Source organism: Haemaphysalis longicornis, mitochondrion, assembly GCF_048455015.1.
Source record: "Haemaphysalis longicornis mitochondrion, complete genome".
Taxonomy (NCBI): domain Eukaryota; kingdom Metazoa; phylum Arthropoda; class Arachnida; order Ixodida; family Ixodidae; genus Haemaphysalis; species Haemaphysalis longicornis.
Window position 1 is genome coordinate 1 of NC_037493.1, and position 14,718 is coordinate 14,718.

At 22.8% G+C, this 14,718-nt stretch overlaps 13 protein-coding genes and 24 non-coding genes across 37 annotated transcripts; 23 read left to right on the forward strand and 14 right to left on the reverse strand. All coding sequences in view use genetic code 5, as the record gives it.

The window, feature by feature from the left end:
- Positions 1–61, forward strand: DDI66_mgt01. The gene has a single exon. It is a non-coding gene; the product is annotated as a tRNA-Met (tRNA).
- A 30-nt stretch (positions 62–91) lies between these two features.
- On the forward strand, positions 92–1,018 carry ND2 (NADH dehydrogenase subunit 2). The gene has a single exon. It carries the CDS (start codon positions 92–94, stop codon positions 1,016–1,018), a length of 927 nt encoding a protein of 308 aa, YP_009479054.1.
- DDI66_mgt02 lies at positions 1,017–1,077 on the forward strand. Its single transcript has one exon. It is a non-coding gene; the product is annotated as a tRNA-Trp (tRNA).
- Positions 1,076–1,138, reverse strand: DDI66_mgt03. Its single transcript has one exon. It is a non-coding gene; the product is annotated as a tRNA-Tyr (tRNA).
- COX1 (cytochrome c oxidase subunit I) lies at positions 1,131–2,669 on the forward strand. The gene has a single exon. The coding sequence runs from the start codon at positions 1,131–1,133 to the stop codon at positions 2,667–2,669; it is 1,539 nt and encodes a 512-aa protein (YP_009479055.1).
- A 22-nt stretch (positions 2,670–2,691) lies between these two features.
- On the forward strand, positions 2,692–3,348 carry COX2 (cytochrome c oxidase subunit II). The gene has a single exon. The coding sequence runs from the start codon at positions 2,692–2,694 to the stop codon at positions 3,346–3,348; it is 657 nt and encodes a 218-aa protein (YP_009479056.1).
- A 2-nt stretch (positions 3,349–3,350) lies between these two features.
- Positions 3,351–3,417, forward strand: DDI66_mgt04. The gene has a single exon. It is a non-coding gene; the product is annotated as a tRNA-Lys (tRNA).
- DDI66_mgt05 lies at positions 3,417–3,479 on the forward strand. The gene has a single exon. It is a non-coding gene; the product is annotated as a tRNA-Asp (tRNA).
- A 1-nt stretch (position 3,480) lies between these two features.
- On the forward strand, positions 3,481–3,636 carry ATP8 (ATP synthase F0 subunit 8). Its single transcript has one exon. It carries the CDS (start codon positions 3,481–3,483, stop codon positions 3,634–3,636), a length of 156 nt encoding a protein of 51 aa, YP_009479057.1.
- ATP6 (ATP synthase F0 subunit 6) lies at positions 3,630–4,295 on the forward strand. The gene has a single exon. The coding sequence runs from the start codon at positions 3,630–3,632 to the stop codon at positions 4,293–4,295; it is 666 nt and encodes a 221-aa protein (YP_009479058.1).
- Positions 4,296–4,301: 6 nt separating this feature from the next.
- COX3 (cytochrome c oxidase subunit III) lies at positions 4,302–5,078 on the forward strand. Its single transcript has one exon. The coding sequence runs from the start codon at positions 4,302–4,304 to the stop codon at positions 5,076–5,078; it is 777 nt and encodes a 258-aa protein (YP_009479059.1).
- DDI66_mgt06 lies at positions 5,078–5,137 on the forward strand. Its single transcript has one exon. It is a non-coding gene; the product is annotated as a tRNA-Gly (tRNA).
- A 12-nt stretch (positions 5,138–5,149) lies between these two features.
- Positions 5,150–5,476, forward strand: ND3 (NADH dehydrogenase subunit 3). Its single transcript has one exon. The coding sequence runs from the start codon at positions 5,150–5,152 to the stop codon at positions 5,474–5,476; it is 327 nt and encodes a 108-aa protein (YP_009479060.1).
- Positions 5,475–5,537, forward strand: DDI66_mgt07. Its single transcript has one exon. It is a non-coding gene; the product is annotated as a tRNA-Ala (tRNA).
- A 1-nt stretch (position 5,538) lies between these two features.
- On the forward strand, positions 5,539–5,596 carry DDI66_mgt08. The gene has a single exon. It is a non-coding gene; the product is annotated as a tRNA-Arg (tRNA).
- On the forward strand, positions 5,596–5,656 carry DDI66_mgt09. The gene has a single exon. It is a non-coding gene; the product is annotated as a tRNA-Asn (tRNA).
- An 18-nt stretch (positions 5,657–5,674) lies between these two features.
- DDI66_mgt10 lies at positions 5,675–5,730 on the forward strand. The gene has a single exon. It is a non-coding gene; the product is annotated as a tRNA-Ser (tRNA).
- A 2-nt stretch (positions 5,731–5,732) lies between these two features.
- DDI66_mgt11 lies at positions 5,733–5,793 on the forward strand. The gene has a single exon. It is a non-coding gene; the product is annotated as a tRNA-Glu (tRNA).
- Positions 5,779–6,726, reverse strand: ND1 (NADH dehydrogenase subunit 1). Its single transcript has one exon. It carries the CDS (start codon positions 6,724–6,726, stop codon positions 5,779–5,781), a length of 948 nt encoding a protein of 315 aa, YP_009479061.1.
- Positions 6,727–6,788, reverse strand: DDI66_mgt12. Its single transcript has one exon. It is a non-coding gene; the product is annotated as a tRNA-Leu (tRNA).
- Positions 6,789–6,797: 9 nt separating this feature from the next.
- On the reverse strand, positions 6,798–7,985 carry DDI66_mgr02. Its single transcript has one exon. It is a non-coding gene; the product is annotated as a 16S ribosomal RNA (ribosomal RNA).
- A 5-nt stretch (positions 7,986–7,990) lies between these two features.
- Positions 7,991–8,049, reverse strand: DDI66_mgt13. Its single transcript has one exon. It is a non-coding gene; the product is annotated as a tRNA-Val (tRNA).
- On the reverse strand, positions 8,050–8,708 carry DDI66_mgr01. Its single transcript has one exon. It is a non-coding gene; the product is annotated as a 12S ribosomal RNA (ribosomal RNA).
- A 350-nt stretch (positions 8,709–9,058) lies between these two features.
- DDI66_mgt14 lies at positions 9,059–9,124 on the forward strand. The gene has a single exon. It is a non-coding gene; the product is annotated as a tRNA-Ile (tRNA).
- On the reverse strand, positions 9,125–9,192 carry DDI66_mgt15. The gene has a single exon. It is a non-coding gene; the product is annotated as a tRNA-Gln (tRNA).
- Positions 9,193–9,203: 11 nt separating this feature from the next.
- On the reverse strand, positions 9,204–9,265 carry DDI66_mgt16. Its single transcript has one exon. It is a non-coding gene; the product is annotated as a tRNA-Phe (tRNA).
- A 2-nt stretch (positions 9,266–9,267) lies between these two features.
- ND5 (NADH dehydrogenase subunit 5) lies at positions 9,268–10,923 on the reverse strand. The gene has a single exon. It carries the CDS (start codon positions 10,921–10,923, stop codon positions 9,268–9,270), a length of 1,656 nt encoding a protein of 551 aa, YP_009479062.1.
- Positions 10,924–10,984, reverse strand: DDI66_mgt17. Its single transcript has one exon. It is a non-coding gene; the product is annotated as a tRNA-His (tRNA).
- Positions 10,959–12,299, reverse strand: ND4 (NADH dehydrogenase subunit 4). The gene has a single exon. It carries the CDS (start codon positions 12,297–12,299, stop codon positions 10,959–10,961), a length of 1,341 nt encoding a protein of 446 aa, YP_009479063.1.
- On the reverse strand, positions 12,293–12,568 carry ND4L (NADH dehydrogenase subunit 4L). Its single transcript has one exon. The coding sequence runs from the start codon at positions 12,566–12,568 to the stop codon at positions 12,293–12,295; it is 276 nt and encodes a 91-aa protein (YP_009479064.1).
- A 2-nt stretch (positions 12,569–12,570) lies between these two features.
- DDI66_mgt18 lies at positions 12,571–12,630 on the forward strand. The gene has a single exon. It is a non-coding gene; the product is annotated as a tRNA-Thr (tRNA).
- DDI66_mgt19 lies at positions 12,631–12,692 on the reverse strand. Its single transcript has one exon. It is a non-coding gene; the product is annotated as a tRNA-Pro (tRNA).
- On the forward strand, positions 12,680–13,124 carry ND6 (NADH dehydrogenase subunit 6). The gene has a single exon. A coding segment is annotated over exon 1 (445 nt).
- CYTB (cytochrome b) lies at positions 13,125–14,204 on the forward strand. The gene has a single exon. The coding sequence runs from the start codon at positions 13,125–13,127 to the stop codon at positions 14,202–14,204; it is 1,080 nt and encodes a 359-aa protein (YP_009479066.1).
- On the forward strand, positions 14,205–14,267 carry DDI66_mgt20. The gene has a single exon. It is a non-coding gene; the product is annotated as a tRNA-Ser (tRNA).
- On the reverse strand, positions 14,267–14,329 carry DDI66_mgt21. Its single transcript has one exon. It is a non-coding gene; the product is annotated as a tRNA-Leu (tRNA).
- A 309-nt stretch (positions 14,330–14,638) lies between these two features.
- DDI66_mgt22 lies at positions 14,639–14,691 on the forward strand. The gene has a single exon. It is a non-coding gene; the product is annotated as a tRNA-Cys (tRNA).
- Positions 14,692–14,718: the final 27 nt, after the last annotated feature.

Sequence of the window (14,718 nt, forward strand, 5' to 3'; positions counted from 1 at the left end):
AATAAAGTAAGCTAAAAAAGCTAGTGGGTTCATACCCCAAAAATGATTAATTCCTTTATTAATTTTTTTTAAAAATTTAATAAAATGAATAATTATATTAACAATTATTATCTCAATTTCCTCAAAAAGCTGATTTATTTTTTGGCTTATAATAGAAATAAACATAATAATGTTTATTCCTATTTTAAAAGAAAATAAAATAGAAAATTGTAATAGAATAATCACATATTTTATTATTCAATCATTTTCTTCAATTATATTCTTTATAGCCTCCTCAATGACAATTATAAATTTTTCTATAATTAATGAAACATTAATTAATATTGCCTTAATAATTAAATTAGCTATAATTCCCTTTCATTCTTGATTAATATTAATCAGAGAAACTTTAGAATACAATTCCTTCATAATTATTCTTACCATTCAAAAACTAATTCCCTTGTTTATTTTATCTCAAATAAAAAGTAAAATTACTTTTTTTATTAGAATTTTATCTGTTATTATAAGAGCAGTTATAATCTTCAACTTAAAACTTTTTAAAAAAATTTTAATTTTTTCATCCATTTCTCATTTAAGTTGAATAATCATTATAATATATTCTTCAAGAAATTTTTGAATATCTTATATAACAATTTACTTTATTATAATTTTTTCAATTATTAAAATTCTAAAAAAAAATAACATTAATTCTCTGGATAATATAATAAATATAAAATTATTAAATAATGATAAAATCAGAATAATCATACTATTAATATCTCTTGGCGGAATACCCCCATTTATGGGGTTTGTAATTAAATTTGTAGCTATTACAATTATTATTAAATATTCAATTATTACTATAATTATTCTGATTTTATCGTCTTTAGTAAACATTTTTATTTATATTCGAATAATTACTCCAGCTTTAGTAACTTTCAATAAATTAAATATTAATTTAAATTTTTTTTGAAGGTTTAAAAACTTATTGATAAATATTATCATTATTACTTTTATTACAATTAATTTAATTTTATAAGATTTTAAGTTAAAAAAACTATTTACCTTCAAAGTAAAAATTATTCCACATAAATCTTAGCAAAAGGAGTTATCCATAAATAAATTTACAATTTATCGCCTAAATTTCAGCCATTTTACCGCGATGAATATTTTCTACCAATCATAAAGACATTGGAACAATATATTTAATTTTTGGTGCTTGAGCCGGAATGCTAGGTCTAAGAATAAGAATTTTAATTCGAATAGAACTAGGGCAACCTGGTACATTAATTGGAAATGACCAAATCTATAATGTAATCGTTACTGCTCATGCTTTTATCATAATTTTTTTTATAGTTATACCAATTATAATTGGGGGATTTGGAAATTGATTAGTACCATTAATATTAGGCGCTCCTGACATAGCATTTCCTCGAATAAATAATATAAGATTCTGACTATTACCTCCCTCTTTATTCTTATTAATTAATTCATCTTTAGTTGAAAGAGGGGCGGGTACAGGGTGAACTGTATATCCTCCATTATCATCTAATTTGTCTCATTATGGACCCTCAGTAGACATAGCAATTTTTTCACTCCACTTAGCAGGAGCCTCATCAATTTTAGGGGCTATTAATTTCATTACAACTATCATTAATATACGATCTTTAGGAATAACTTTAGAACGAATACCGCTATTTGTTTGATCAGTTCTAATTACCGCAATTCTCCTTCTGCTATCCTTACCTGTTCTTGCAGGTGCAATTACCATACTCTTGACAGATCGAAATTTTAACACCTCATTCTTTGACCCCTCAGGAGGAGGAGACCCAATTTTATATCAACACTTATTTTGATTTTTTGGACACCCAGAAGTTTATATTTTAATTTTACCAGGATTTGGGATAATTTCGCAAATCATTTGTTTTCATACAGGTAAAAAAGAACCTTTTGGTAATTTAGGCATAATTTATGCTATATTAGCAATTGGATTACTGGGATTTATTGTCTGGGCACATCACATATTTACAGTAGGAATAGACATTGACACTCGGGCCTACTTTACTTCAGCCACAATAATCATTGCTGTCCCAACCGGAATTAAAATTTTTAGCTGATTAGCAACCCTCCACGGTACAAATTTAAAATTTAATACTCCGATTTTATGGGCCTTAGGATTTGTCTTTTTATTTACTGTAGGGGGATTAACAGGAATTATATTAGCCAATTCATCCATTGATATTATCCTCCATGATACATATTATGTAGTTGCTCATTTTCATTATGTTCTTTCAATAGGAGCGGTTTTTGCTATTATAGGTGCAATCATTCATTGATTCCCATTATTCTTTGGCCTAAATTTTAATTCAATTTTAACAAAAAGACAATTTTTAATTACTTTCATTGGTGTTAATATAACTTTTTTTCCGCAACATTTCTTAGGATTAAGAGGAATACCTCGACGATATTCAGATTACCCAGATTTTTTTTCAAAATGAAACATAATTTCCTCTGTAGGCTCTGTAATCAGTTTAATTGGAACAATACTAATAATTTTCATTATTTGATCATCAATAATTGAAAAAAAGAAAATTATTATTACTCAATTTACAAATTCATCAATTGAATGAATATTAAATTTTCCCCCATCTGAGCACACTTTTAATCAAAATAATATTATTATTAAATAAACCTATGATAACATGATCTTTAATTTCATTTCCCGACAGAAATTCACCAATTATAGAACAAATAAGATTTTTTCATGATCATTCAATATTAATTATTTTAATAATTACTATTATTACTATCTATATAGTAATAAATATTATTATTAACAATTTAACTAGACGTTCAATAATAGAAGGGCAAGAAATTGAGATTATTTGAACAATCATCCCAGCTATTACCTTAATCTTTATTGCAATACCCTCTTTACATTTACTTTATTTAACTGACGAGTTATTTTCATCACAAATATCTATTAAAATTATTGGCCATCAATGATATTGATCTTATGAATATTCAGACTTTAATAAAGAATTTGATTCTTTCATAATTCCAGAACAAGAAATAATAAAAAATTCTTTTCGATTGTTAGACACAGATAATAATCTAGTTATTCCTTTTAACACTACAATTAAATTTTTAATTACGTCAGCGGATGTAATCCACTCATGATCACTTCCCTCTTTGAGAATTAAAATAGATGCTATTCCAGGACGTTTAAATCAAGCATTTTCCTTTGCTAAACGTCCTGGAATATTTTATGGCCAATGTTCTGAAATTTGCGGAGCAAACCATAGTTTTATACCAATTTCACTTGAAATTGTAAAAATAAAAAACTTTATCAAATTCATTTCTAGTTAAAGCATTGAATGGCTGAAATATTAAGCAATGGTCTCTTAAACCAATTTATAGTATCTATACTTTCAATGAAAAAACTAGTTAAATTAAATAACAAAAGAATGTCATTCTTTAATTACTAAAAGTGTTTTTTACATACCACAAATTTTTCCAATGAATTGACTATTAATTACAATTTTAATTATAATTTTATTAATTATAATTATAATCATAACTTTTTTTATAAAATCTTTCAAGGTAAATAATTTAACAAATTTTAAAAAAATTAACAATTTACTATTTAAATGATAATAAATTTGTTTTCCATTTTTGATCCTTCAACCTCAACTTGATTTAGCTGAAACTGATTGGTAATAAGTATATTTATAATTTTATATCCTTCATTTTATTGAATTTCCTCTTCAATATTTATTATTTCTTGGAAAATTCTTCTGAAAAAATTTTTCCAAGAAATAATAAATAATTTAAAATCTTCAAAACTAAAAAATATTATTCTATTTACTTCTATTTTTATTTGTATTTTGTTTGCAAATATTATGGGACTAATTCCTTACGTTTTTACCGCATCAAGTCATTTAATTTTTACTATATATCTTGCCTTTCCTATTTGATTAAGAATAATTGTTTTTAGATTGTTTAATAAATTTAATAAATTTATAACCCATTTAGTTCCATTAGGCTCTCCGATTTTTTTAAGTTCTTTTATGGTTTTAATTGAAACTGTAAGAAATTTAATTCGACCTATTACCTTGTCTGTTCGATTAATGGCCAATATAATTAGAGGTCATTTACTTATTCATCTTCTTTCCTCCTTATCTTTATTAAATAATTTAATGTTTTTAATTACTATCCCTATTATAGTTATATTAATAATTTTAGAAACTGCTGTTGCAATTATTCAAAGTTTTGTATTTGTTACTTTAATTTCATTATATATTAATGAAGTATAACTTATGATATTTCATCCATTTCATTTAGTAGAAAAAAGACCTTGACCTTTAACTAGTTCTATTTCAGCTCTTTGCTTAACATTAGGCTTTATTAATTACTTTAATAATTATAATTATATTTTATCTTTAATAGCATTAATCATTCTAATTTTATCATCTTTTCAATGGTGACGGGATATTTCTCGGGAAGCTTCTTATCAAGGATTTCATACAATATGAGTATTAAAAGGTTTAAAATTGGGAATATTATTATTTATTTTATCTGAAGTTTTCTTTTTCGTTTCTTTTTTTTGAGCATTTTTCCACAGAAGTTTATCTCCCAATATTGAAATTGGGGGAATTTGACCTCCTAAAAATATCTTCCCTTTTAATCCATTTGAAATTCCTCTTTTAAATTCCACAATTTTAATTTCTTCAGGAATCTCTGTTACTTGAAGTCACCATTCTATTATAATAGGAAATATGAGTAATTCATTGCTTTCATTAAAAATTACTATTGCTTTGGGAATTTTATTTACTATATTTCAACTTTTCGAATATTATCAAGCTCAGTTTTCAATTTCAGATGGGATTTTTGGCTCTACTTTTTTTTTAACTACTGGATTTCATGGGATTCATGTAATTATTGGAACAATCTTTTTAATTGTTTCTGCACAACGTATTAAAAACAGACTAATTTCTTGTGAACATTTTTTTGGTTTTGAAGCCGCTGCTTGATATTGACATTTCGTTGATGTAGTATGGTTGTTTTTATTTACATTTATATATTGGTGAATTTATTAATTTAATTAGTATAAACAGTACATTTAATTTCCAATTAAAAAGTTTTTTTAAATTAAATAATTTTTACTAACATTTGTATTATATTTATAATTCCTCTATTAATTTTAATAATATTTGTAATTTTACATTTTAAAAACTTAAAAAATAAAGAAAAATTATCCCCTTTTGAGTGTGGATTTGATCCTTTCTCTTTTTCCCGAGTTCCTTTTTCTTTAAAATTTTTTTATATTGGAATTGTTTTCTTAATTTTTGATGTTGAAATTGTAATTATTATTCCATTTCCAATAATTATGAATTATAATTACTATTTATTTTTATCTTTTCTAATTGTAAATTTTATTATTTTCATAGGCCTAATTTTCGAATGAAAATTAGGAATAATTGATTGGTTAAAATAGAAAAGTATTTAAAAGTCTATAAAATCTAATTTGCAATTAGAAGTTGTATTTACCTTTTCTAAAAACAAAGCGATCATATTGCATTCAGTTTCGACCTGAACTTAGAATAATTTCTGTTTTTAATAGAAGCCAAAATAGAGGCATTTCACTGTTAATGAATTAATTGATTATCCTATTAAATTTTACTGATAAGTTAAGAAGATTAATAAGTTTAGGCTTCTAACCTAATATTAATGAGTTTTCATTTAATCTTTATTTTTAAGTGGTGTAAAAAACACTTAACATTTTCGTTGTTATATTCTTTAAAAGCTTAAATAATTCCAAAAATTGATGCAAAAACTGTTGAAAATAATTACAATGAAAAAAGTAATAAAAAATGTAAAAATTGTTTGGGGAAGAATTACTTTTCAAGCTATTATTATTAATTTGTCATAACGATAACGAACATAAGTTCCTCGAATTATAATAAATATAATTATAATTACTAGCATTATTATATTTCTTAAAATTTTAAAGCCAAAAAATATGTAATTAGTTAGTAAACTAATAGCTATAATCATTCCATATTCTGATATAAAAATCAAAGCAAATAATCACGAACCGTATTCAATATTAAATCCTGATACTAATTCTGATTCTCCTTCTGCTAAATCAAATGGACTTCGATTTGTTTCCGCTAAACAAATTAATATTCATAATAGAAATAAAAAAGAAAAGCTTAAAATTAATATTCAATTTTCCTGAATTGTTAATAAAGAAAAAATTCCATAAGTTTGTCTGATCAGACAAACTCTAATAATTATTATAGCTATTCTTACTTCATATGAAATTACTTGAGCAAATCCTCGATAAGACCCAATAAGAGAATATTTTGAATTAGAAGACCATCCTCTTCATAAAATTGTATACCCTCTTATTCTTGAAATGCATAAAAAATAAATAATTCTCATTTCTATGTAAACAGTATTTCTGGTAAATATAAAGATAAATCAAATTATTATTATTAACAAAATTCTTAGAATTGGGGAAATTATATGAATTAAAATATTTATATAAAATATGAAATTTATTTCTTTTCTAAAGAGTTTAAGGGCATCTCTAAATGGTTGAAATAATCCTATAATTCCCGCTTTATTTGGACCCTTTCGGATGTGACAATAGCCCAAAATCTTCCGCTCTAAAAGCGTGAAAAAGGCTACTCTTAATAAAACTATGAGTAATAAAATTATAAAAATTAGTGAATTTAAAATTATTAAAGGAAATTAATCATAAAGGAAGCTTAAATTCCTCACATTTTATCTGTCACTTTAATAATTCCAAAAATTGATGCAAAAACTGTTAAATCAGAAATAAAATATTTTTTTAAAATTCCTTTCGTACTAATTAAAAATTTATAATTATAATTAAGATAGAAACCAACCTGATTCACATCGGTCTAAACTCAGATCATGTAGGATTTTAAAAGTTGAACAAACTTCTTTATTTAACTTCTTCATTAAACAAGTATCCTAATCCAACATCGAGGTCGCAAACTATTTTTTCTATAAGATCTATCTAAAATTATTACGCTGTTATCCCTAGAGTATTTTTTACATAAAATCATTAATAATGGATCTCTTTAAATAAAAAAAGTTTTTTATCTTTCTCAATCGCCCCAATTAAATAAACTTTAATATTTAATTAAATATTAAAGTTCATAAAAATTCATAGGGTCTTCTTGTCTTTAATTTTTATTATTGTTTCTTCACAAATAAAAATAACTTTAATTTTTAAACTTAAAAAAGAATTTTTTTGAAAATCCATTCTCTTAGCACTCAATTAAAGTCTTATTACAATACCTTTGTATAGTCAAAATACTACAGCAATTTAAATATTCATTGAGCAGAACTTATATTTAATTATTATGGTCTAAATACATTGTTTTTAATAAACAGTCAAAAAATTTTTTTGCCGAATTCTTAAAGTTTAATTTTTTAAATATAAAATTAATTATATTGTTTATAATATACAAAAAATATTTTACTAATATTTTCATATTCATATTTAAAATATATTTTTTAAATTTTAAATAAAATTATTAATTATATTAATATAAATTATTAATTACTTATAACAATAATAGAAAAATTTTATTTCTTTTTAAAATTAATTATGAATTTATATAATTAATATTTAAAGCTTATCCCTTAAATATTTACTTATAAATTTACATAAAATATTTCATTTATAAGAAAACTTTTCGTTTTTTATTAAAATTAGATATCCCCAACTTTGGAAAGAATTTCACTTCTATTAAATTTTTTAAAAACATTTTTAAATATATTTCATATAAATAAAATAGATCAGTTAGCTTCGAAAACAATAAATGTTTAGTTTTTTTAAAAAACCCCTTATGCTAAAGGTACAATTAATTACTTTTAAATTAAAAAAGATAACCTTTTCAGTTTAAAATTGAAATAATTAGATTGTATATTTTTTTGTAAAATAAAGAAAAATAACTAATTTATTTTAATTTAAAAATGGTTTTTAAACAAATTTTCATTGTAAGTGAAACATCTAATGATTTCATTTTTAAAGCACTTTCCAGTACTTTAACTTTGTTACGACTTATCTTTAAGAAAGAGCGACGGGCGATATGTACATATTTTAGAGCTTAATTCAAATTTTCCTTCTATTAAAATTTTACTTTCAAATCCTAAATTTTATTTTCAACAAATTTTTCTTAAAAGAAATGTAATTCACTTCATACTAAAATTTATGCTGCACCTTGACTTAACTTTTTTTAATTAATATAAATTTTAGTAATAATAGCAAATTATTACTTAAATAGTGGTATACAAACTGCTTAACTAAATTTAGTAAGATTTAGGTGTTTTATCCATTAAAGAGCAAATTCCTCTGAAAAGCTTAAAATACCGCCATAATTTTTTGTTTTCATACAATTTATATACTAACAATATAATTTTTCTTAATAATAGGGTATCTAATCCTAGTTTATTATAGAATTTTCATTTTTTTAAAATTAAAAACAATAATTAAAAAAAAATTTCACCTTATTTTTAATTTAAAAGTTTTAATAAATAAATTAAATTATTAATAAAAAAATTCTCTTTTTGTATAACCGCTGTTGCTGGCACAAAATTAACTAGAGATTACTCTAAATCTCAATAACATTTAATTATTAAATAAATTATATCTTCTAATTTAATTAAAAAATCCAGGATAAATTATAAAGAATTTAGAGCTAATTTTTCCTTTTAACCAAATCTAATTATCGAAACTAATAAAATTATTGATTTTAATTAATTTACTTACCTTTGATAAAATTTTCCAAAACTCATGTCTATCGGTTATCTGGATATATAAAAGAGAAGTATGCTACGATTTAATTGACTTATCTCTGTCGGATTTAAATCAAGGGGATTTAGAGCTAGATGAGATCATCTATCTTTCTCTCCGAATTTATTAATTGTTAGATGTGGCTAAACTAGGATGACCCTTTGTTACATCTAGGCAGGCCTTTAAATGCGATCAGTGTTCAGTGCCCCTTATTTACAATAGATGTGATCATACTTCGCAACAAGTAAAATGCCTGAAATTAAAGGGTTATCTTGATAGGATAAATTATGTACACTTATACTTTTACTATTAATCCTAATAAATAAAATTATTTCTTAAAAAATCAAAATTTTTCGTGCTTTTTACACTAAAGATTAGAAATTAAATTTATCTTTAATTAAGATTTCTTTACATTTTCAGTGTAATATTTTAATAATAAACTATAAAGATTTTTAAATAATTAAAATTATTAGCAATATTACTAAAATTAAAATTTTATTAAAAGTCAATAAATTAATTCAAAATCTTAATAAAGAAAATTCATGAAATTCGTTTTTTAACCCAGTTGGTCCTATTATTTCTATTCATTTTCAATCTATTATTGTTATTTTTAATATTTTTTTATTATTAAATATAAAAATTATTCTGGTCAATGATGATATAAATCATATTTTATAGAAAAACTCTAAATTAAATCTAGTTTTCAGAAAACTTTTTAAAACAAAGTATAAAACATAGGTTGCCCCTAACAGAGATAAATAGCCAAATAATTTTGATAAAACTCTAATAAATATAATTTTATTATTTAAAATTATTATTCAAAATAGGAAGTTACCTGAAATTAGTAAAAATAAGGTAAGGATATAGATTGGATAAATTAATTTTTTATCAAATTCTATTTTATAAAAATTTACAAAAAGAATTCCCTTTAATATTATAAAATATAGCAAACGAAAGCAATACAAGAAAGTAAAAATCACTCCTAAAATAAATATAAATAATAAAATTAAATTGTTTACTTTAAATAAAAAAAATTCTAGAATTAAATCTTTTGAATAAAATCCGCCAATGAAGGGGAAACCAATTAGAGATAAAATTGAAATCAATATACACCTTATAATTACAGGGCTATTTTTAAAAAAATTTCCCAATATTCGAATATCTTGAATCCCATTCATAAAATGAATGATTAACCCAGCACATAAAAATAATATTGATTTGAAAATAGCATGTATTACTAAATGAAAAAATGCTAGTTCAAACATATTTAATGAGACAATAATTATTATTATAGATAACTGTCTTAAAGTAGAAAATGCAATAATTTTTTTAAAGTCTGTTTCAAAAAATGCATTAATTCCTGCTATTACCATAGTAATTAATGATATTTTTAATAAAAATATTGAGTTTCTATTTACATTAAATAAAAAATTAAAACGAATTATTAAGTATACACCTGCGGTCACTAATGTTGAAGAATGAACTAAAGAAGATACTGGTGTGGGAGCAGCTATAGCTGCTGGGAGTCAAGCAGAAAAAGGAATTTGTGCTCTTTTAGTTATTCCAGCCAAAATAATTAAAATTCCTAATAAATATTCTATTTCTTTTAGAGATAAAAAATCTAAAGTACCATAATTGAAAAAAAAAATTAAAGACATAATAATCATTACATCCCCTACTCGATTTCTAATTACTGTTATTATTCCTGAATTATAGGAGTTTACTCTTTGATAAAAAATAACTAAGCAATAGGATACTAATCCTAATCCATCTCAGCCTAAAATGATTATTAGTATATTTGGCATTAAAATTAGTAATACCATTGATAAAACAAACAATAAAACAATAATGCAAAAACAATTTTTATTTTTGTCACTATTTATATACCTTCTTCTGTATAAAATTACTATTCTAGAAATTAATAGAACAATTCTAATAAATAAATTTCTGATTCAATCAAATAAAAAGTAAAATTTTATATCAATTCTAGATAGTCAAGAAATTAAATATTCAATTACTAAAAATCTTTTAGTAAAAATATTTACAAAAAAGAAATAGAAAAATGTAAAACTTAAAGAAATTAGTATTATTCTCCATTTAACAAAAATTGTTTAATATAAAATATCTATAAATCCACAATTTATTATTTTAAACTTAAACTAATTAAACAAATTCATTTAAAAAAAAATTCTATTTTCAAAAACCATAAAAATAAAGGAATTAAATGTAATAATAGTAAATTGTATTCTCGTACAGAAATTCTTTTAGAACTTCATATTAATCAGCCTCTTCCATGATTTAAATAACTGTACATATATATAGAATAACAAGCTCTTATAAAAATTATCATTATAATAGGAAAAATAAAAAATAAACTCCATTTTAAGATACCAATACATAAGAATCACTCCCCTATTAAATTTATAGTTAAAGGGGCAGACATATTTACAATTGAAAATATAAATCAAAATAAGGAAAGAGAAGGAAAGATTTTCATTAAACCCTTAATTATCATAATTCTTCGTGTAAAGAATCGCTCATAGATTAAATTTGCCAAACAAAACAATCCTGATCTACAAAGTCCATGTCCAATTATTAATAATAACGACCCATAAGAACCTAAAAATAAAAAATTGATAGAGCCAGAAAATACAATCCCTATATGACATACAGAAGAATATGCAATTAATGACTTAATATCTACCTGAAATAAACAGTAAATTCTAACTAAAACTCTTCCTCAAAGGGACAAAATTATTAAAAAATAATTAAAATTTATTATTTCATTAAAGTAAAAATATTTAAAACGATAAATTCCATAAATCCCTAATTTTAGCAAAACACCAGCTAAAATCATAGATCCAGAAATCGGGGCTTCAACATGAGCTTTTGGAAGTCAGAGATGGAAAAAAAAGACTGGAATTTTTACCAAAAAACCTAAAATTATTAATAGAAAAAAAATTCCTATTTCCAATGAATAATATTCAAGAAACAAATACATTAATGAGCTTGTTTTAAATACTAAAATTATTACTAATAAAGGCAATGAACCGAATAAAGTATATATTAACATATAAAACCCAGCCTGAAGCCGTTCCGGCTGTCTTCCCCAGCCAAAAATAATTATAACAATAGGGAATAAAACTGATTCAAAAAAGAAATAGAAAAATAATAAATTCAATACTCTAAAACAAACAATTAATAAAAATATTATTATTCTTAAATAAAAAACAAAGTTTTTATTATTTCTGACCCCTAAATAAGTTCTTGCTAAAAGTATTAAAAATGAAATTCAAATAGTTAATATAATTAGTATAAAACTTATTAAATCAATTCCAAAAAATGGTGAAATTATATTTATATTATTATAATATAAAAAAAATGTAATAATAAATAAAGAAATTATCATAACAATTATTTGGAATTGAGCCAAGTACATAAATAAACATAAAATTAATATTCTCATTAAAATCAATTTTAACATTTAATTAAATTAAAAGATCTTGTTATTTCATTACCATAATAAAACCTAATTATTACAAGCAAACTTAAGCCAATAGAGGCTTCACATACAATTGCTGTTAAAAAAACAAATACGTTAATAATGCTTAATATTATGGAATTATAAAAAAATATTACCATTAAAGATAAATATATAAATTCAATTCTTATTAATAAAAGTATCAAATGAAATCGATTAAGAATAAATGAAAAAATTCCAACGAAATAAATAGTAAAAGTTAGTCTTAACATAAGTTAAAATAATTTATTTAAAATGTTGGTTTTGTAAACCAAATTTGGAATTCCTTTTAACATCAGAAAAGATTCTCTCTCTTTAAATCTCCAAAATTTATATACTAAAATATATTATTTTCTGAAATCTCAATAATTATAATCATATCTATTTTTTTTATAATAATAACTCACCCAATTATAATACTTATATCCATTATATTACTAACATTATATATATCTTTAGCTTTTTATTTATTTTCCCAATTCTCTTTAATTTCATTAATTATAATCCTTTTAATTTTAGGCGGAATGCTAATTATTTTTATATACATAGTTAGATTAAGCCCTAATAATAAAATTTCATTAAATTGAATAATACTTATTAGCTTATTTTTTATGTCAGTTTTTATCAACTGAGAATTTCATTTTGAAAACATCAAAAATGAAATTTTAAATAAGATTTATTTTTTTTGTTTTATAAATTTAATTATATTAATAATAACTTATTTAATTTTGACTTTATTCGTTGTATTAAAATTAACAAATTCAAATATAAGACCAATAAAAATAACTTATGATACTTCAACTTTTAAATTCAATAAAAAATTTACCTACTCCTTCAAATATTTCATATATATGGAATTTTGGATCTTTGTTAGGAATATGCTTAATAATTCAAATTTTATCCGGTTTATTCTTAGCAATAAATTTCTCAAGAGACATTTCAACTGCTTTTTCAATAATTTCCCATATTCAACGAGATGTAAATTATGGATGGTTAATTCGATCAATCCACGCAAATGGGGCTTCCATATTTTTCATTTTCATGTATATTCATATTGCTCGTGGTATCTATTATTCCTCATTTTTTTTCTTTAAAGTATGGTTGTCAGGAGTTTTAATTATCTTAACTTTAATAGCTACAGCCTTTTTAGGATATATCCTTCCTTGAGGACAAATGTCATTTTGAGGTGCAACTGTAATTACAAACCTAATTTCTGCTATTCCATATTTTGGACAAATAATTACATTTTGAATCTGAGGTGGTTTTTCAGTAGATAATAACACTTTAATTCGATTCTTTTCTTTACATTTCATTCTTCCATTTATTTTATTATTTTTAGTAATAATTCATATTATAATAATTCATGAAAAAGGATCTTCAAATCCTTTAGGAATTACCTTAAATATTGATAAAATTCCATTCCATTCGTATTTTTCAATTAAAGATATTCTAGGAGTATTGCTAGTACTTAGTTTATTTTCATTAATCGTTCTTCAATATCCCTATATTTTAATAGATGCAGAAAATTTCAATATAGCAAATCCTATAATTACCCCACCGCATATTCAACCAGAATGATACTTTCTTTTTGCTTATGCTATTTTACGTTCAATTCCTAATAAATTAGGAGGAGTAATTGCTCTATTAATATCTATTTTAATTATCATTTCATTTTCCTTCACCATAAAAAACAAGTTATTATCCTTTTATTTTAATTTAAAAAATAAAATTTTGTACTGAACTTTTATTAATATTTTTATTATTCTCACTTTTTTGGGGGCAATGCCCATTGAATTTCCTTATGTGTTCATAAGACAATTAATTACAATTATGTATTTTTTATTTTTTATTATTACACCAATAATATAGGACTTTTTAACTATACAAGTATATATTTTGAAAATATAAAAAAGAGTAATTCTCTATTAGTCTTTCAACTGAATTGTAATTCATAAATAAATTCTAAATTTATTGCATTTTTCTGCCAAGTTGAAATTTTTTACTACATTTTAATTAATAATCGTCTAGTTGCTAGACGATTATTAACGCCAAAACTCATGTCTATCGGTTATCTGGATATATAAAAGAGAAGTATGCTACGATTTAATTGACTTATCTCTGTCGGATTTAAATCAAGGGGATTTAGAGCTAGATGAGATCATCTATCTTTCTCTCCGAATTTATTAATTGTTAGATGTGGCTAAACTAGGATGACCCTTTGTTACATCTAGGCAGGCCTTTAAATGCGATCAGTGTTCAGTGCCCCTTATTTACAATAGATGTGATCATACTTCGCAACAGTAAATCTTATTCAATTAAACTGCAAATTTAATAAAGAATTATAATTCTAAGATTTTAGAATAAAGTAATTCTAAGATTTTAG